Source organism: Terrapene carolina, unplaced genomic scaffold, assembly GCF_002925995.2.
Source record: "Terrapene carolina triunguis isolate 2854851 unplaced genomic scaffold, T_m_triunguis-2.0 Scaffold69, whole genome shotgun sequence".
Lineage (NCBI taxonomy): Eukaryota > Metazoa > Chordata > Testudines > Emydidae > Terrapene > Terrapene triunguis.
In genome coordinates, this window is record NW_020664420.1 from 37,303,802 (window position 1) to 37,325,473 (window position 21,672).

Here is a 21,672-nt window from a genome sequence, read left to right on the forward strand (position 1 = left end):
GCAGCTCCCAGAAGCAGTGACGTGCCCGTCTACGGCTCCTGCGCGGGGTGCGGCGCCGGCCATGTGCCTCTGCACGCTGCCCCGTCCGCAGGCGCTGCCCCTGCAGCTCAAATTGACCATGGTTCCCAGCCAATAGGAGCTGCGGGGGGCGGTGCTTGGGGTGGGGGCAGCGTGCGAAGAGCCCCCTGGCTGCCCCTACGCATAGGAGCTGGAGGGGGGACATGCCGCTGCTTCCAGGAGCCGCACGGCAAGCCTCTGACACCCCGCTCTGTGGCTGGAGCACGGGAGTGGGGCGATCCCCTGACCCTGGTCCCCGGCGTGAGCTTGAGGGCCTGATTAAAAGGCCTGATGGGCCGGATGCGGCCCACGGGCTGTAGTTTGCCCACCGCTGAGTTAGAGGGTGCTGAGAGAGTGTGCAGTCCATTGACAGCTCTATTTTTGGATCCATAAGCTGTTTGGCAGTGAGCAGGGCTCCTGAATGTGTAAGAACTTTTGCAGCAACATGGATTACCTAAGGCTGCCACTTTCAGCATTAACCAATTAACCAGGATGAGATGCCATGTACTTGTGTGTTGGATATTATAACTTGTTTTGTGTTTCACACTTAAAGCTAAGCAAAGATTAAGAATACTGTGCAATATCAGTTCAGCAGAACTATTTCAAAATCTTGGAACTTAGCTATGTTTCGATAGCTCTGATGTGTTCCAGTGGGTGGGTTATTCCCAGTTTCACTTCTGTTTTGCTCTTCATTGAGACGTAAGCTGGAACAGCAACAGTAGGCAGCAGTCTAGCTAGGAAGCTGTTTCAGTGAAATAGTATGAGATTGGGTTCATTCATTGTACAACTGTCACATATGATCCTGATGTGAAAGAGCTTGTATCCTGTCTCCTTCCCAGAGGTACTCAATGTAATTCTGCTCGTTTGAGTCCTAGCACTAAATACAGGGCAGCACTCTAACAATGCACTTATGAAAAACTACCTAAACAAGTGTGAGCATTTTACTGGATAACTCCCAAAAGCTAGTAGTTTCAACAGGTGGGTTGTGGGTGGCTGGGTATGTTTGGAGTTGCTGGGACCTTGCTTACAAAGTTTTTGACAAACAGCTGCAAGTAGGATGGGACAAAACAGATACTGTAAGTACAGCAGTGCAGCAGGAGATTAATCACTCCATTGAGTCTAAGCTGGGAAGTTTCCAGCAGGCTGTATTTGACGGGCCCTTGTTAGAACTTTCATATGTTGATTTAGAATGATCTTTGCAAAACATTGGATTGTTCTCTGGAACTGCGGGGGTAGAGTCGAGCTTTTTTTTTTTTCTCTCTGCTAACGTTTTCATCTTCTTTCTCTCCTCTAGGTGTGTGATGTAAAAGCAGTGGGCAGTCCTCGGGCCCTCCCCCATGCTATTGTAACGTCATGTGCCAGTATGAATATTAACGCAGAAACACATACTTCAGTACTCAGCAACCAAAGGAGAAGCTAAACACTGAGAACAAATGACTGGACTGCTTGCAAAACTTTGGGCAGCTAACTTCTTCTTCTCCTTCCCTGCTATTGTGAAACAGCTGGAAGAGCAGAACTGAAGCAGCATTTTTTGTGGATATTTTTTCTTTTTTTAATTTAATTTTTCCCCTTTGTTTTGGGTTTCAGACTCTCAAACTGCACTGACCGTAAGCACTGGACAGCAATATGTGTCATGTCATTGTAACTTGTCGCTCAATGCTGTGGACACTCCTGAGTATTGTCGTGGCTTTTGCAGAGCTCATAGCTTTCATGAGTGCAGATTGGCTAATTGGCAAAGCCAAGCCTGTGAGCTCCGAAGATATGGACAACAGGACAGGAGGCTCACAGGAGCCTTACCATCCAACTTTGGGCATCTATGGGCGTTGCACCAGAATCTCCCACATGCAGGTTTCCAGACGAGACACGCTTTGTGGGCCCTACGCCGAGAACTTTAATGAGATTGCCAGTGGGTTCTGGCAGGCTACTGCTATTTTCCTAGCTGTGGGGATCATGATTCTCTGTGCTGTGGCATTTGTCTCTGTCTTTACTATGTGTGTGCAGAGTGTAATGAAGAAAAGTATTTTTAATGTCTGTGGGCTGCTACAAGGGATTGCAGGTAAGTGTGATGTGACAGCAACTGAAAACTTCCCCAACTATTTTATACATAACTCTTCCATATGCCAGTGTTTAGGAATTTGTCTTGTTTGAATAGCTAATCATCGTGTAGGTGGATTAAGGATTGCACTGTGCCAAGGTGAACAGACCAAAGTTTCCTATATTGCTGTTCAAGTCTTTCTTCTGTCTGAAAAATGTGTTTCAGTAACAAGGACTTCTCTCCTTAAGTTTGCTCTGTGGTGTTAGCAAACGCTGGCACCAACAATAGTGTGTCTGCCTCTCACTCCTTTAATGATTTTTCCATTAGTTCTGAAGGCAGTTCTCTGTATCCGTGTCTCTCTCACTTCGGGGTCGTGGTGAGAGTAAATCCCAGGCATAGGCCTATATTTGCATGCACAGGCTTATCCAAGAACACAGTTTGACCCATGGTACTTTCTGGAAATAAGACCCTTCTTCACTCATCAGGGAGTTCAGTTGCTTTTGAAGAGGTGATTTTACCTTTTCACTGCCTAAGTGATGGTCATTTGAACTGAACAAATGAATTGGCTTCTGGTGACTTGTCATTTCTAAGTTTCCTGAGAAATTTGGTCAGATATTATTCAGTTTTATTGCATATTTCCTGGAGTGTAACAAAAATTCTGTGCAGTGAGATCAAAAAATGAATGCTAAATTCCTCCCTTTCCAATGGATGCTAGCTAGTAGTTCTGGGAGCTTTCATTAATAAGCAGTGTAAAAACCACTATCATGTGAAAGTTTTTGTATTATATACTCTGCTCTGATCATTTCAGGACAGAGGCTATCTTCAGATATAACCATAAAGACCTTCATGGATCTACTTGGGAGTCACCAGGGTGGCAGCAGAAAATAGGATATGTACAGAGGTCTTTTCTTCGCATTCTGGGCTGTGCTCTCAACCAGATATGTTCAAACCATAGAAAAGGGTTTTGTTCAAAAGAAGGTTGGCATTTCAAATTGATTCTCATTTTAGGCAGACCAGTTTGCCTGAATGTAGTAAATGCCTATGTAGCCAAACAGTGTCCTGTTGGCTGCATGGTAAGAGGAGATGCAAGAGTGCAAGTTTAATTCTTTCTAAAGCTAATTATATTTTGTGCTCAGTTGCAGGCTAGTTTATGCCTAGTAGCAGGGTACATGGGAGTGTTGGGAGTGAGTGAAGAGCCTTCCCCTGGCTGCATGCAAATGAGCGCCAAGACTCTGTAAACCTAGCTAGGACTCATGACTCCCCAAAATGGGGTGAGGAGAAGGTCAGGCCTGGCAGCAGCCAGCAGAGCTGTCTGAGTACAAGTGCAGCACGGATTGCACCTCGAAGTAGGGTGGTGTAGTAGCTTCCCCTGCACTCCCTGGAGATCCAGAATAAAGGCATCATGCTTGCTTCACACTACCCCCAGTGTAAGGCTGCGCCCTCAAGGCACAATAGAGCCCTAAATTGGCTCTCAATTCACCGGTTTAGATGGTGGCATACAACTAGCAAAGGGATTTTTTTTACAATAAAAACGGCACCTCTTTGGTCTGACCACTCCGTTTTGGAAATTCATCATCACAAATGCAAAAAATATACAGGTCTGAATGTCAGAGCTGTAGCATCTCATTGTACGTTTTAGCTTTTTACCTTTTTTAATTGCCACTTATTTCAGAAATTAGCAGGTCAACTGTAATTTTGCTGGGCTGATATTCCCTTCGTTTTAAAATGAGGTGAATATTTATAAAGATTCTAATTTCAAAACTAGTAGGAGGCAGATTCCTGAATCTTGAAAGACTGTTCTGGACTGGAGACCAGTTCTACTTGCCTCTGAAAAGAGAATATGAGAAAAAGAATTGTATGTTTTATAATTGAACCAGCTGTGCCTTTAGGAAGAACTATGGTCTCAAGAATTGAGTTATCTGATGGGTAAAGCATTTCTCATGTGTTAGGGAAGATGTCAGTCCCTCTTTTTGAGAAGTGCTATGAATGGAAGCACTTCCTTCGTATAGTGTAGATAAATCCACATAGCATGAACCAGGGTAATTGAAAGGTCACATTATTTAAACTGTTGCTATGGTAAAGGCCCATATAATTATTTGCAGCCAGCCATCTTGTGACTAGTGATTTGTTCTCTCAAGATTAATTTTACTGAATGCATTGCTGCTTTGTGCCGATAGTATTGCTGTATCTGGATGGCTGAAAATGTTTTGCTGATGACTTGTCACAGCTGTGAGGTTTAATTTTCTCAATTCCTGATTTTGGAAAACATTTAACCAAATGGTTCAAGAAGGACAGCTGTCAGCATGGTTGAACTTTAAGTGACAGAATTATAACAATATTCCCACATCTAGAGTAATGCTGCAGCTATCAAAGCTCGTAAAGGACAGCCATGCATGGTCCTGACTCCTTGTCTTAAGTTTTCTGATCTTTCAAATGTGATTCTGTAAATAAGCAGGGGGAATAACGTTCCTGAAGTAGCTTTGCTTTTCTCTCTCTCTCTCTCTCTCTCTCTGTGTGTGTGTGTGTGTGTGTGTGTGTGTGTGTGAGAGAGAGAGAGAGAGAAATTTGCAGTTATGTAGTACATCTTTTCTTCAAAGATGTGATGCTCTTACTTCAGGCTCCAACCACAGCACAAGCATTTACAGGAACTAAGGATCTAGCAGACGTAATCACATTTAAAATCTCTATATCTTTGCTACAAGGACTTAATGTAATTAAAACATTCTGCAAGTTAATCTATTCCTGGAATTCATCATGAAAAAAAAACAATAATGGACACCGGATGTATCATTTCTGTCTAACATCTTAGGTTGTGACCTGGGAGTTGTCTGAGGTGAAATTGTAGATTACAAAAATGCATCTCTTCTGTTATGGCATTGGTTCAACTTCTGCCCTTGGACACATGTCTGGAGCTCCTGTTTAGGTCAGCGGGAGCCACACACATATCTAGTTGACAGAGAGTTTTTGTTTGTTGTAGACAATCAGAAGTATAAAGCTTAATAGAAAAAATCTGCTTCTTTAAAAAGGCCCTTTCAAAATCTTGGAATTCCTTTGTAGTGGAGTAAGTCTTTCAGCACTCACTTTTAAGACTAATTCCTTTTATTGTGGAAGTGCAGAAATATTAACCGGCAGTCTTAATTTTGTAAACATATCATGCCATCAAGAAACGAATCTGTCATCTGCTCCAAAGAGTGGAACCATATCATTAGATAAATAATTATCGCCTAGCATCTAGGAGACTGGACAAGCTTAATTTGAATGTCTTTGTGAAGCATGCAATCTGTTTTTAAGGCAACTGAATCACTTGGAATGCTAGGGGTAAATGATGCACTGTTCTAAAATGCATATATTAATAGATAAGCAAATAATTCCAGGTAGATTGTCATAGTCACTATCAAGCTGTAGGTAGTTAATTATCAACAGTCCATGAGTCATATGTGCATATTATCATCATTTATTTATTTGTATTACGGTAGTGCTTAGAGGCCCCAATCAGGACTTGGGACCCCAGTGTGTTAAGCAGTGTATACACCCTTAAAGGAAACCTAATCCCTGCTGAAAAAGTTTACAATCTAAGTAGATTGTATTAATAAATCACCTTCCAATACTGGCATTCATGTTTACTCCTTATTCTTGTGTCGTGATTGACACTGTAAATTGTTTAAAAAAGCAGAGCTTCCTACAGTGACATCAGACTTCAATCTCTGGTATAATTTAGTTCCATTATGAGATTGGTCATTATAAACTGTTTTTTTAAATCAACCTTATAGTATTAAAAAAAAAAAAAGCGAACCTTATGCTCTAAATAGGTAGTAAATAGGCAGCACTGAGTCTGAATGCTAGGCAGATACTGTCCTACATTGATATGAATTTGGCTGAACTGGCATCTGCTCTAGTGATTTCAGACTGGTTTATGAATGTGTGGGCTGGGACTTAGAGACCTTCAGTGACACCCTATCCACATGTCAGAACAATGGGACCAGATTAGCAGCGTGAATAACTTGACATTATCTGAACTCTGAGATATCAACAGGCCAAGTCTGTTTCCGTACGGGGAACAGCACAATGTCACTCTGGCAGAGCTTTACAAATAAATAAAATGATGTTTCTTAATATATTGGAAAGGCAGTTTAATTTGTTACTTCCATTTGAATTATAACTGCCTTTCTTTGCTGAAACAAGAATATATTACCAGACAGGCCTATTAAATGGATGATGTAGCCCACAGGTCCTAAAACCTTTTCATAGTGTGGACTGTATTTTTTTAGGGAGCCATCTTGGGGACTACCTTTTCTTGTCCTCCTCCCCTGCTGCCAAACTGGGACCCCCATTCTTCAAAATCTGTTCTCCACACCATTACATTCAAAGCCAATTCCACCCTATATTATTATTTAACATTTACATTGCATTAGCAGCTAAGGCCCACAATCAGGTGAGGACTCCCATTGTGTTTGGCATTGTACAGACATATAATAAATGATAGTCCCTGCCTCTAGAAGACAAGACATAACAGGTGCTGAACTAAACAAGCAGGCCCGGGTGGCAAGGGGCAGATGGGGTAACATAAATATAAGAGGATGTGCAAATTCTCAGCCTGTCAGTAGTAGTGATCACAGTTCTCCACTTACCAAGCCGTTATCAGGTTTGCAGTTTACCATCAGTTCCTCACCCTCCTCACAGTTTCCCTTACCCCAGAACAAATAAAAAAAAAATCTCCACTCCCAGAGGATTAATTTCCCCTCCACAATGAACATCAGTTTTCCCCAGTGATATTCAGTGCACACTTGGAATCAAATCCATTCCCCCCAGCTGAATCTCAGTTTGCTTCAAACAATTGTCCGTCAGGTGACCTGGCCTCCTCCCACCTGAAGCACTTTCCAGGATCCCATTCCCCCATCACAAGTCCCCACCATGCTCCATCCCCCTTGTCCCCTTCAGTGTTCCCTCCCTCTAATCCTATCCTCTTCTCCATCAGTCACGTTTCTCCATGGTGCTTCTCCTATTCCCTCCACAGACCACAATTTAAGGGCTCTCCAGAGCACAGTTTGGGAACTTCTGATCTAATCTTTTGTTAATAACAGTGATTTAGGGTGAATTTGTGCCTCTCTGGATTTCTCTTACGAGGAAAAACTCTGTTTTTTCAATTGTTTGTATTTGCTGCATCTTGATACAATAATCCCATTTCTGATTATTTTAGTAGCAGCTCTCTATCATCCATTTTAATATGTCATGACAGCACAGTTGGGTGCCCTCCACCCACAAGCTTTGCTATATCAGTTCCAGTTTCCTTAGCAAGCGTCTGTCCAGGCTCCATTTTTTCCAAAGCATGGCTGTTTTTAGCTGATGTAGTCAGGATGTAAACTAGTTGTTCGTTGTAGCTATACAAATTATGTTTCAAAAATTGCTGCTGTGGACTTCAAGAATGCAGGTGTACATCTGCCAAGTCCAACATGTTACTCAGTTTTTAAACTATAGAACAAGAAAATCCAGTAACCTAGTGACAGGCAATTAAGAGCAATCAAATAACTTCAAAACTCTCTAACCTACATTTGAATCCAGCTGTGCATAACAGCATAATCACTGCTGCCGAAAATGATAGTGCTAGAATAACTCTTAGTGTAGGTGATGTAATATGTTGTTTTTTGTTGAAAGCTTATAGACATAATTTATTTTTGTTTTGTGTATCTCCTATAGAGAAAGAGACAATCTTTTAGCATCTCTCCTTGTTGCCTCAGGAAAGTTTCAGACTTAAATATGTTCCCTCTTTCAATATATTTAATATAATATAAATATTGAAGTTAATTTAAATTCTTGTTAAACTGGCTTATTAAATAAAATATAGTAAACATTTCAAAAAAACTTAAGTACTAAATGTGCTTGAATTTTAGTGCCAGACACACTAAATTCATATTATGTGTGTCAGACACACACACACACTATTACATTCTCATGACAGATCAGTGATTTGGAGGAATAAATGTGCAGCCAATTGATGAAATGTGCTGATGACAGAAAACAGGTTGGGAAGGAGAAAGGAAGGTGCAGTCAGAATAAAGAGAGGAGATCAAAGTTCAGAATTAAACAGATTAGAAGTCTACTGAGATAAGCTGTTAATGCAATTTATTATACTGAAACCTAAAATAATCTGGCCATAGACAATCAGTATTTCGTATGAATGCATAAAATGCTGTGACACTACCCTAACCACCGCAGTCCACACTGAACAGTTTATGGGCACCAAAGTACCCTCTTTTATCTTTGATATCCAAGCTATTTTTATTGTTTATACAATGCCGTAAATGTGTATGATGCCTTATGGATAATTAACATTGGCGTTTCCTGTAACAAAGAGCTTAATTATTTCTCCATTTACATGGACAGAAATTTTATAGGCACCTAAATGTAGCCACTCTTCAAAAAATTTCCCCACCCTGTTATTTTTTGAGGCGTAGCCTGTCATTTTCTAGCACTCTTTAATGTGGCAAACCCACCCACGACTTGCATGAGCAACTAAAACCCCACAGTGCTGGAGGAGTTTGTGTGAGCATGTTTGCGTGACTGACTTGAAGTGGGACTTAAGCCCTACAACTTCTGCCCTCGTTCCCATTTGGGAGATTGTTCCCAGGGGAAGAGGAAGGCAAGCTGAACTTCATGCATTTGTGTGTGTGAGATGTGAACTATTTGTGGCTGGGAGCTAAGGATGGATCTGGAATTGCATGTAGTGAATGGTGGAATCCAGATGTAGTCAGGACTGGATGTGTGCAGGGGAGGAGTAGAAATGGCTAGTTCTCTGGGAATTGTGGTGTGGCGGAGAGGTGTGATTGAGAACTACTGGGATACAGGGTGGGAATTGGGAATTGCTGAGAAAGTTGAGAAGGAAGCAGGGGGTCAGTCAGAACTTGCTGCTGAGACAGGAGGATAAACAGAGGGTGTGGAAATGTACTGGAGTTTCCTCTGGGGTTGGGAGGTAAACTGGAGGAAATAGGGTCTTGTAATGGAGTGGGGCTATTAGAACTTGCTGTGGAGCTGTGAAATGCATGATGGGAGCTGCTAGAGAGAATCTAAGGGAAGGAGGATTTTGGAATTATAGTGCTGGGTAGCCTAGAGTGATCAGAAGTTGTAAGTGGAGGTGGAAAATAGGGAGGCAGACTCTGCTGGGGGAAATAGGGACATGCTAGGGAGCAGGGAGGTAAGATATGGCATGGATTTGCCTGGATTCTTGCTGCTTGTGGACTAATGGAAGCAGATGCTAGACAAATGGAGTGGAGAAAAAGATGCAGTGTGTTGAAACAGAAGCAGCAATTCAGTTAAGTGGATGCAGTAAGGTAACCAAACCCAGTAAACCTCTATTTGTTTTTACGAAAGTGTGGAAACACAGCCCAAACTTTTATTATTTTATTTTGAAAACAAGTGTTTCCTTCTAATATTCAACCTACAATGTTTTGTCTAATGCCAGTGTTCTAAATTCTTCAAAAAACAAACAAACAAAATGTGTGTGTGGTGGGGAGGTGATATAGTGGAAATCCTGACAGAGCGTTAACTTCTATAGCATTCTGAATAGTGTGGTATAAGGCCTCCTCTAACTTACATGGCCAAATGCCAGTGTGACAGCTAATACATACTTGGCTGCTGAAAGTTCAGACTCAGGGGACCACTGTGTGGAGGAAGGAGAGGGGGAATATGCCAAAGAAGGAAAGCTGTGCTAACGCTAAGTATAAAACATGCTAAACAGCCAGTGAAGTAAAAGGTACAGTATGACTGACTTTAAAAGAAACATTGTATAAATATATCCCTATAAGAAACAGTTGTGCCGAGTTTGTTTGGACCATGTTGTACCTGGTCTGGTGTGATAAAATGAAGATTTTCTCATATTAGGGATGTGTGTGTGTGTTGGTTGTTCTTTTATTATTTTTATAACAATTCAAATTTTTACAAAAGTAGATTTTTTTGGTCATTGTGCCTCTTTCCATTTCAGTGATAAATGATGACAAATTGAAATAACGGAGGTTAATGTGTTTAGGTATCCAAAACAAAATATAAGTTTGGGCAAATGGCACATGTGGGTGTAGAGGGGAGGCGGGCGTTGACAACTGAATTTACTGGAGGAGAGAGAAAGAAAAGGGTGTCCAACACTCCCCTCGCTTCCTTTTTAAGAATAAAACTAGGACATGGTGCAGTACAGGGCTGAGTGAGAGGGGAAAATATACATATTGTTCTGCCTCCTTCTGGCTTTTTCTCTGTCATAGCCTTTTTACAGTATTTTTACTCTCTATCTGCAGCCCCATCATCTTTATTTATGATGTGGGGGGAGGGATAGCTCAGTGGTTTGAGCATTGGCCTGCTAAACTCAGGGTTGTGAGTTCAATCCTTGAGGGGGCCACTTAGGGATCTAGGGCAAAATCAGTACTTGGTCCTGCTAGTGAAGGCAGGGGGCTGGACTCAATGACCTTTCAAGGTCCCTTCCAGTTCTAGGAGATAGAATATCTCCATTAATTAAAAAAAATTTTAAATTATTAAAAAAAATTGTGTATTTTTTTTATATATATATATATAATATGTAAACCCCTTGCTCAAAGTACTGCCTCTTTTTCCTTGCTCTTGTCTCTTCCTCTATCACTCCTGTCTGCTCCTTTTCATATTTCTTCTCTTTCTTATGACACTCATCCTCTCCTCTTCTCTTTTCTCCCTGGCTCTCCCTATCTGCCTCCCCACCACTCTCTTTGCCACACATTCACTCCCCACTCCATATGCTGTAGCAGTTCTTTCTGAGTCTGCTTCCTCTCTCCCACCCCCCATAGTCAGGAACAAAAGGCTCTTTAGTCCATCTGTACCCAGCCACAATCTGGTATTCTTCAGGGAGGTGAGAAGCCTTGCTGCTGGGCCAGTAGCCACTTGGCTTTCCATGTGGCTGAACTCCTTGAATGCATGGAGTCAGAGCAAGCTCTAATGGCACATGGATCTGAATGCGGGAGGGGGCTGGCTTGATGTCCCATGTGATGGGGCCAATGCTGAGGTGTATTCTGGAGTGCAGGAGGAAATGTGGCAACACGTGAAAGGCTGAAGTACCTGTTGTGAGTGTCACAAACTCAGCTGGCTGACAGGTCCTTCAGGTGACCAGAATCTGGAGGGGTTCAAAATAACTTGGATAAAAGAAACAGTAAAACCAACCAGGATACCAGGACATTCCTAGACCTACTAGAAGTGGTGCTATTACAGCTCATGAGTTTTTATTTCAAAGACATCACTTCTATTAGGCTAGATTTCACGGTCTGTTCATTTCCGATGTTGCCAAGATATGCCTGTATGAACACACTGATTCTTTATTGAGGTCATAGTAACTCTTGGTGTGTCACTGGAGGCCCAGCAGATTATACACTTTCAATCTTCACTAATTAGGTTTGGCAGTGACATTATTTTGTTTTCACTCCTAGGAAATGTAGCTTGTAGGCTCTTTAATAGGATTGCATGGAGTGTTTTTTTCCATTGAATAACATTTTATCTTGCCGCGCATGAATACCAGATTCCATTATCTGTGCTGAAAGTCTCCAGTAGTCAGGCTAAAGGGGTAGTGGGGCACTTTTTAAAACCCTTGTTTTTTCTTCTAAGATTTTAGGTAATACAGTTCAGACTGCCCCCTTTTAAACATTAGGACAAGCATAATAGAATAGTGAGTTTCACTTCCAGATCTCAGAGGGTTACGTCTACGCTGGAATAAAAGATCCATGGCACGGCCGTGGTTGGCCCAGGTCAGCTGATTCAGGCTCATGGGAATTGGGATGTAGGGCTAACATTGCCATGTAGACATTCAGTCTCCAGCCTGAGCCAAAGTGTCTACACAGCAATTTTACAGCACCGGAGACCGAGTCCTGCGAGCCTGAATCAGCTGACCCGGGCCAACCGCAGGTATTTAATTGCTGCGTGGATGTAGCCGTAGTCTAACCTGTTGTAACATGTAGGGTGCAAACACTGCAGGGGACTATTTAAACTATAAATTTAGTTTATAACCACTGAAGATTTTTCATCGAAATTAAAAACAAGAAATAGTTTAGAGCATCTCTGTTAGCTCTGAGGGCCTGACTGTCATTTAGTTGCTCTGTTCTTGCTCTTGGTATAGGAATGGCAAGTGGCAGTGGGAGGAAACAATGGGGCTTTGAGCCACCTTTATTCTTCTCATAGTCTGGGCCCTCACTCCTTGATGTCTGGTAAAGCAGCCTCAGCTGGTACAGCTTACACTCTGCTTCCCCTATCCAGACTCCCTCCTTCTGTCTGTCTCTCCTCCCACCCCACCCTGTGGCTGGAAGGTGGGCTGAAGAAGAGCTACTCCAGGAGTTGTGTACCAGTGAAGGAACCTCCTTATAGAGGAGGAACAGAATACTCCTGGGGTTCTGTTTGGACCCACTTTACCAGGGGTCAGCAACCTTTCAGAAGTGGTGTGCCGAGTCTTCATTTATTCACTCTGATGTAAGGTTTCACGTGCCAGTAATACATTTTAACGTTTTTAGAAGGTCTCTTTCTATAAGTCTATAATATATAACGAAACTATTGTTGTATGTAAAGTAAATTAAGGTTTTTAAAATGTTTAAGAAGCTTCATTTAAAATTAAATTAAAATGCAGAGCGCCCCTGACCGGTGGCCAGGACCTGGGCAGCGTGAGTGCCGCTGAAAATCAGCTCACGTGCCGCCTTTGGCACACGTGCCATAGGTTGCCTACCCCGGCACTTTACACTACTAGTGCTGTGTCACAGGGCCATTTCACAATAGAGAACCAACCCATAGGCCTTCTAAATTTTTTAAGAAAACCAAAATGTTGATTTAGCAATCCCTAAGTAGCATGACAGGCATGTGCTTTTCACTTTTCAAATGAGCAGGATACAACTTGTATATGCTAGTCAGGGGGCTGGCATGCACCAGTGTTGCAATGGTGGGAAGGGTTATATCTAGTGTTGTGAAACAGCTGTTGTTGCTTTCCTTTGCGTCTTCTATGGACAGAATAATTCAGGAAAACAACAAGGAGTCCGGTGGCACCTTAAAGATTAACAGATTTATTTGGGCATAAGCTTTCATGGATAAAAAAACCACTTCTTCAGATGCCTGGAGTGAAAATTACAGATGCAGGCATTATATAATGACACTTGAAGAGAAGGGAGTTACCTCACAAGTGTAGAACCAGTGTTGACAGGGCCAATTCTATCAGGGTGGATTTAGTCCACTCCCAATAATAGATGAGGAGGTGTCAATTCCAGGAGAGGCAAAGCTGCTTTTGTAATGAGCCAGCCACTCCCAGCCCCTATTCAAGCCCAAATCAATGGTGTTAAATTTGTAAATGAATTTTAGTTCTGCTGTTTCTCTTTGAAGTTTTTTTGTTCCAGTATGGCTACTTTTAAATCTGTTCTAGAATGTCCAGGAAGATTGAAGTGTTCTCCTACTGGCTTTTGTATGTTGCCATTCCTGATGTCCAATTTGTGTCCATTTATTCTTTTGCATAGGGACTGTCCGGTTTGGCCAATGTACATGGCAGAGGGGCATTGCTGGCACATGATGGCATATATAACATTAGTAGACGTGCAGGTGAATGAGCCTCTGATGGTGTCGCTAGAGTAGATATGGGGACAGAGTAGACAATGAGGTTTGCTACAGGGATTGGTTCCTGGGTTAGTGTTTCTGTGGTGTGGTGTGTAGTTGCTGGTGAGTATTTGCTTCAGGTTGTGGGGCTGTCTGTAAGCGAGGACTGGCCTGTCTCCCAAGGTCTGTGTGAGGGATCGTTTTCCAGGATAGGTTGTAGAATAATTCAGGTTGACTTGTGGTCAGAGAGCCTGTATTTCCACTCATAACTAAAGAACATCCTGGATCTATCATCCGCAGTACAAACTGAATGTTTAGTTACTAATTTATCACAGATTTGTATGGCAAAATAGTACTTAATGGCAGCAGACAGCACTCTACTTATTCTCAAGGCTTCTTAATCTTTAAAAATGTTGAATGCTCCATTTTGTCCCAGTAGGTCAGAGTGAAAACTGACCTAAAATGGAGACTGGTGGCTAGATTAGTGTTTTGTGTCTACACTGTTGTGCAGGAGATGTGAGTCACAATCCTCTCCTTGTATTCCTTCCTGTGTTGCCATGGGCTGGCAAGATTGGGGGGAAGGGGGAGCATATTCAGCTTATGAAGAGAAAAGCTGGAATGCTTTGAATTGTTCAGTAGCAACAACTCCTACTAATTAAGGAACTGAGTTGATAGCTTCAAAGACATCCCAGCAGGTTCTCCATGGGAAGGAGGGTAAGGTACCTATGTTGTCAGGATCTCAAGAGGAACTTGTGAAGCAAGAGAAAGTTTAAATCCTTAGGGTTCCACTCCCATGAGAAGGGTTGGAATGAATGAGGGGAAATTAGTAGTAGTGGTAGGAGTATTTAATTATTATTTATACAGCGTCCAAGTCATACATAGCACTTAATACATTTTTTTTGTATTGCTGAAATCTTATAAACTCTTCAGTTTTCATGGATGTGATGTTTAATCTTGACTCTACCAGCAGGGCTACCACTCTCACTGAACCATTCTGAAGCGCAGCAAGGCTGGTCCACACATCCAATCACTTCTGCAACCCGTGAGAGGGGTTGGGTCTTTTTTTATCATCCGTTTGCTTCCAATTTTCTTCCCCTCAATTAACAGGGAGTCAAACCACAGTGTTAAAAGGTGATAGAGAGTGGGTGCTTATGCACACCTTTATTGTTAAAAGAAGGGTTGCAGGCCACCAAACAAGTGTGACAGAGAAGAGTGTTACATTGTACCAGTAGCCAAAGCTATGCAGGCAGCACCTGCCTTGCTGTCATTCTGTCAAAAGAACCCACATGGAGGGTTACAAGCACTCTGATTTACTTTAGTTTCATTTAGTAGTGGCAGTGCATATTTCACTCCCATAGTAGCACATAGTATCCTGGTTATTCGCCTTCTCTTCCATCTCTCACACACACACCAGTCCCAACACCATTTCCGCATCTGTCACCCTCCTACCATCCTATTTCTGTTTTCAATGATTAGGGCTGGTCTACACTGGGGGAGGGAGGGATCGATCCAAGATACGCAACTTCAGCTACGCGAATAGCGTAGCTGAAGTCGAAGTATCTTGGATCGAATTACCTGGGGTCCAGACGGCGCGGGATCGATGGCTGCGGCTCCCCCGTCGACTGCGCTACTGCCGCTCGCTCTGGTGGAGTTCCGGAGTCGACGGTGAGCGCGTTCGGGGATCGATATATCACATCTTAACGAGACGCGATATATTGATCCCGGATAAATCGATTGCTACCCGCCGATATGGCGGGTAGTGAAGACGTACCCTTAGAGAGCTTACACAGATTTGGTTCTAAATAAAGAAAAACTTGCCATGTTCACAATAAAGGGGTAGCCTTCATAAACAAAAGGATTAGCTTAGTTAGGACTGAACGTTAAGAGAGTTTATTCTCTTGGTCAGTCTGTTTTGAAGAGGGAACTGTGAAGGAATTTCTTTTTCTTCTGATAGTCACATAGACCCCTTTTTAAAGGTATTTTGGAAACACAGTCTAAGCAGTTTTGAGAATTTGCCTGGCTACCATTTTAAACATTTCAATCTCTTGTCTCAGGTGGAAGCTGTTCCAGATGTATTTGTATCTGCATGTGGCTCCACTAGTCTGGAATTAATTAGTGGGTCTCTCCTTCCTATCACTCAAGTAGGCTGAGCAATCTGCTGAGTAGCATTTTGCATAGCGGCTTCCACTTCAACAGTCCTGTTTCCTAAGTCTCCTGTCTCCACTCTGCCTTTGTAAGCCTGAGTTCAGTTTTATGATTTAAATGGACACTGTCAATGTGGGGTTTTTTTACATTGACTGAGTCTTTGAAATTGTTATGGGTTTTTTATTTCCCTATTTTATGTTTAGAAGGATCTTTTGATGATTAACATCACCAAAGGTGTTCAGGCTCAGGGCTCCTCATACTCTCCCCTTTCTCATTGTCCAGTGTCCTCACACCTGCCTGCTTCTTGCTGCTATCTGTCCACTTTGTTTCAATTCTGCTGCTGCTGTTACCAGTGAACACCTTCCTGCAGACCTGCAGAATGTATGCACCAGGAACAAAATAGTGACACTGTCTATATGCAAAGTGGTGTCAATTACGCAAATGCATTTGGGGCATAAGCGCCGACTTCTGCTGGCGCCAGTGGGTGCGTGACCCCCCTCCACCCCTGCCCCGGCCCGCCCCCATTCCAACCCTGTCCCTGCCCCAACTCTGCCCCCTCCCTGCCCCTATTCCAACCCCTTCCCCAAATACCCGCCTAAGCCCCGCCTCCTCCCCTGAGTGCACCGCGTTCCCTCCCTCCCAGAGCTTGTTACACCACAAAACAGCTGTTTTGCAGCGGCAAGCACTGGGAGATAGGAAGAGAAGTGGGGAGGCGTACTCAGGAGAGGAGGCGGGGTGGGGAGGGGAGCTTGGCTGCCGGTGGGTGCAGAGCACCCACCAATTTTTCCCCCTGGGTGCTGCAGCCCTGGAGCACCCACAGAGTCAGCGCCTATGATTGCAGGGTGGGAGTGGGAATAATTTCTCCCCTCTAATCTCTATCAGTTACAATAAATGTAGGGGCTGTGGGTAACAGTAACAGTTACGCCATTTTCAGAAAGAAACACCATTTTCCAAGTCCCTTTAATTTGCTGATGGAACGTGGTGGAACCCTTCAGGGAAAATGCTGCAATGGTCTGTCTACACAAAAGTCTTAGGCCTTGGCTACACTTGCAAGTTACAGCGCTGTAAAGCCTCCCCCAGCGCTGTAACTCACTCCCCGTCCACACTGGCAGGGCACTTACAGCGCTGTATCTCCCTGGGTACACCGCTGCAGGTACTCCACATCTCCGAGAGGAATAACAGCTGCAGCGGAGTGGCTACGACTCATGGGTGTGAGTGTAAACGCTTGCAGAGCTGTACTAATCACCTTGTCAAGTGGCCAATCCTCTCCATTGTTGTGACCCGCTGCAGGAATGCGGAAGTGCCGGTTTCAAAGCTCATACCACAGAGAAAAGCAAACAGTTTGCAGCTTGCTTTGAGCGAGTAAATGAATGAGCAGGGGGGCGGGAGTTCGGAACTTGCAAAATAGAGAGCTGACATGCTCCAAAAAGCACTCTCTCCCCCCCCACACTCCCTGTCACAATCCACCCCCCCCCCCTCGTTTTGAGAAGCACGTTGCAGCCACATGAATGCTGGGATAGCTGCCCATAATGCACTGCTCCCAACACAGCTGCAAATGTTGCAAGTGTGGCCACACCACTGCGCTGGCAGCTGTCAGTGTGGACAGACTGCAGCGCTTTTCCCTACTCAGCTGTACGAAGACAGGTTTACCTCACAGCGCTGTACAGCTGCAAGTGTAGCCAAGGCCTTAGTCTGGATTTGGAACAGAATTAAAATACAAACAATAGCAGGATCCTTCTTACAGCCTAGTTTTCTCTCTAGATTCAGAGAGATCTGCTGTGCACAAAAGTCTGAGGGACTGGTTATTTCACAGTGTTCCAGGTAATTTAGCTTATGTTTCTTCTCATTAAGAATCTTCATTCAGGGCTTGGAATACTGTAAGGCTTTGTCCAGTAATTCCCCACCTTTTTCCTCTCAGATTTGGATTTCTGTGACTGAGTTCACCAGTCTCAGAGCCCACACAGTTTGATATAATCAGCTTAAAATATAAGTGGATCATTTATATAATTGAGGAAGTATTGTCTAGAGCCAGAGCTGCTGAGAAGGAGGCTATACTGCAAATTCCTTGTCAGTTGACTGCTCAGTACCTGAGTGATTAGCAGGAGCAGAAGACCTTGTTAATTGCAGATTGGTGGAATCCTTCACAGACATTGTTTGTGTCGGAAAACCCAATGTGTTTGTGAAAAAGAAGTCCCGATGCCTGGTCTCTTAGGGCTAAATTGAGATTGCTGCTTTGTGCATGTATTCTAGATAGAAAAACATCCAGATGTTTGCCATTTATGTTTTGACAGAATGGAAGTGTGACATTGAGTAATGGAGGCAAGTTTACTTTTTCTAGTTGGTTAAATGCCTTTGGGGCTAGAGGTCTAATCTCCCATCGGTATGCAGGGGATGAATGCAGTCAATACCATTAGTGCTGATGGAACCTACCTGCGTAAATACCCCCATGCTTTTATGGGAGAATGATCCCCTCACACATTCTTACTCTTTTTTTCCTCCTCCTCTTTTTAAATAATGCAGTAGTGTATCTCTGTTCCTTGGGAACTTGCTACATTGCCACCTCATTGATCACATCTGGTTAATTTCCTGTTTCCTCAAGTTCAGAGATTTTTCACAATTTCTTTAGGGAATGAGAAGATAGTTTCAGGATTTGCAATGGAAATTGGCTTTGTTAATATACACTGTGTTTAATATAGCACAACAGCAGCTGCATGGGAGACTCTGTCAGAACTAAATAGTGCGCCTCCACTTATCCAAATAAACAGCAGGGTAACTACATTCCTAAGGGGTTGTTTTCCAAGGTCAGGCCAGGGGATCTGCTTTACGTCACCCAAAAAAAAGCGACTGTTCTGCTGCAGCTCAGATCTTACCCCAAATGCTGACTAGCACACACACTGACAAATTAATGCTGAAGTTTGTTAATCAAATTGCTGTTTTTCCACAATGGTAGCCTGCATCACCCTACTGAACTGTATCAAAACCCTGTGTAACAAGTTTATCACAGTTTGTGTGTCTTCAGGACAAAAAAAATTCTTAATCAAAGGAGAAGGGGGGGAGGGGGAAGACTGCAATACTAATCTGCAAAGCATTGCTATGTCTTTTTCAAGAGATTCATTTTCACAAAAATAAATTTTGCTCTGTGGGTACTAGTAATTTTATGCAGCAACCTAGGGTTTTTTGTTTTTGTGTTCTGAGGTGGGGTGGAGTGTTTGCTTTTACATCATCCAAATATAGAAGGGTTGATGTTTACATGATGTTAGACTACAGTATATTTTCTGAGTAGAAGCAATCTAAATAATGAAGTGGCCTTTTCCACTTTTTAAGGCTTCTTTTGGAAGCCAGAGATTTTGAGTTTGATAAGCAAGTGTTATTCAGGCAGAGTTGGTAATCTTCCCCAATTAAGTATAAGGCAGTATTCTTTGTTGAAATAAACTTAGAGACTTAAATCAGAGCTCTCATTGTATATGCACAGGTTTCCTGGCCATGGTGCGAGACAGTATTGTAGCTTTGAGCTTTCTAGTTTTGTTTGTAGTCATCTTGCTGGTTTATGACATCCCAATGGGAGGATGACACAAAGTTGGCAAATAATAACAAAAAAGAAATTTGAGGAAAGAAAATTTGTATACAGTTTTTTAAACAAGGGGATTAAAAATATGGTATGAAATAGTAACTGAGACAGTCACATTTTTTCTTGCAAACCTACGTGAGCAGAGGCAGTTTGGATGTTAACTTGAAGCTGTAAATTATCACAAGAACACAAAAGGCTTTTTCAGGGGAAACAGCTTCAGAATGGGAATAAGTTTTTACTTTCCAGAATTACATGCTGTGCTCTGTATCTTGGAGACTGGCGGCTATACAAATACACTAGGATAAGGGTAAGTAGCTGATTTTTTAAAAAATCATCGTTAATATTTACTCAATCTTGTAGCCAGGTCAGTCTTGGTGTGACGGAGTGGAGATCATTGTTGCTTGATTTGATTATGCTGCCATAAAATTATACAACTCAAATATGAGCTTTGTTCTTCTATGACTAACAAATATTTAAATGCTTTAATCTTATTTATTGAGTTTGCTCATAAATCTGTATAATGCAGACTTAAAATTTAATTGAAGCCAAATTCCAAAATTTCAGGGTTAGAACAGTTTAGTCTATCCAGAGAGGGCAGATTTAGACAACAAACCAAAAGTCTGTGCTAGGACGCCCTCTTTTGTTGCTATTCTCTCTGGCTGTAAATGTATGCTAGACTCACCTTTAGAACACCTTTTTTTAAAATTTGCTTTAAAATTCAGTTTAAATACTTTACTAAAAAAGTTTCACTCATATAGTTTTTTAAAACAGGGCTGCTGTTAGAGGGTTTAGATAAAAGGGCTCTGCTAGTTTGAAAGTTAATGCTGTTTTTACTGATACTCCCTATTATGTATCTCAAGCTGCTAAAAACTTTCCAGCTGATAGATATGTTTTAAGTGCAACTTGTGTGCTTATGAATCTGTGGTTTGGAAACAGCACTGTGCACTTTGAAAGTAGTATTAGATAACAACCAGGAGTCGTGGACTGAAATCCTGTGCCTAGGTACTATGGTGCTAGGCTCCTTAGAGATATGTATAGAGCTGGAGAGCATTCTCAGGGTGATATGCTGAGCTTGGGGAGGAAAGAAGGGTTTTATTTATGACTTTACATAGAAATAGCTACATTTTCTGGCTGGCAGTGCTCTTGGGTGGAAGAGTCATGGCAACAGCAGATAGATTTTGGCACAGGTACTGAGGAAGGCACAGGTTTGACTTGTGACCTAAGCCAGGCTTAGTAAGCTTGGAACTCTGGCTGCATCTGCTCTCACATTGTGGAGTATCTTTGGTGGAGATCCTCTGACGTGACTGACTTCCTCCAGTACAAATTTATTCTTTCCTCCTTCAGTTTTGCCATCTCCTTAGCTAAGCCACTCTACATCTCCAACTTTATTAAATCCCGTCTTCAATCTCAGCCACGTTTTCACGATCTGTGACTCACTCCTCAGACTCAGCCATGCTCCTATCTTCATTTCTTTCTCCACACAAGATCTCGCCAATTTCTTCCAAGAAAAAACTCACAAAATATTATGTGACCTTCCCTCTCCCCTGAGCTCGCCTTCCCTTCCCATCCTACAATTTTCTGGGCATCATCTTTGACTCAGACCTCTTTCTAGGTCCTCACATTCGTACTATATCTAAATCTTGCTGATTCTTTCTGCGTAACATCTTATATACAGCTTTTCCTATCCATTCATACAGCTAAAACTCTCAACAAAGTACCCGTCTCAGTCACTGCAACGTCCTTTTCTCTGGCCTTAACAAATGCAATCTTTCCTTATTCATATCCATTCAGAATTCTGCTGCAAACATCATTTTCCTAACCCGTCACTTTGACAATCTCATCCTTCTCTTTGCATCCCTCCAGTGGCTACTTATATAAGCTATTTATGTTCGATTTCAAGGGCCATCACAGCCTGTCCCCGCTCTACCTACCATCTCACTATCAATATGTCGTCAACTGCCTCTGATCAGCCCATGATAGCAGCCTTCATGCCCACTTGTTAAATTTTCAGACATCATTGTGCTCTCATAGGCATGCGCAGCCCATTTCATTAGAGTGTGCACCCAGGGAGCCCCGCCCTAGCCCCGCCCCCACCCACTCCCTCCTACTTCCCGCCCCCTGACTTCCCCCCTCAGAACTCCCAACCCCCTCTGCTCCTTGTCCCCTGACTACCCCCTCCTGGACTCTTGCCCCTAATTGCCCCCCAGGACCCCACCCCCTACCTAAGCCTCCCTGCTCCTTGTCCCCTGGCTGCCCCCCCCTAGGACTCTACCTGTCCCCTGACTGTGCCGACCCTTATCCACAC

The 21,672-nt window shown here is 42.9% G+C and overlaps 1 protein-coding gene across 1 annotated transcript in view; it reads left to right on the forward strand.

The window, feature by feature from the left end:
• The window catches only part of LHFPL2 (LHFPL tetraspan subfamily member 2), a 116,423-nt gene that overhangs the window by 77,465 nt on the left and 17,286 nt on the right, over positions 1–21,672 (forward strand). Inside the window, exon 2 of the mRNA XM_029910928.1 lies at positions 1,352–2,113. Coding sequence (XP_029766788.1) covers positions 1,684–2,113 — 430 coding nt within the window. The 5' untranslated portion in view covers positions 1,352–1,683. The remainder of the gene's footprint in view (positions 1–1,351; positions 2,114–21,672) is intronic.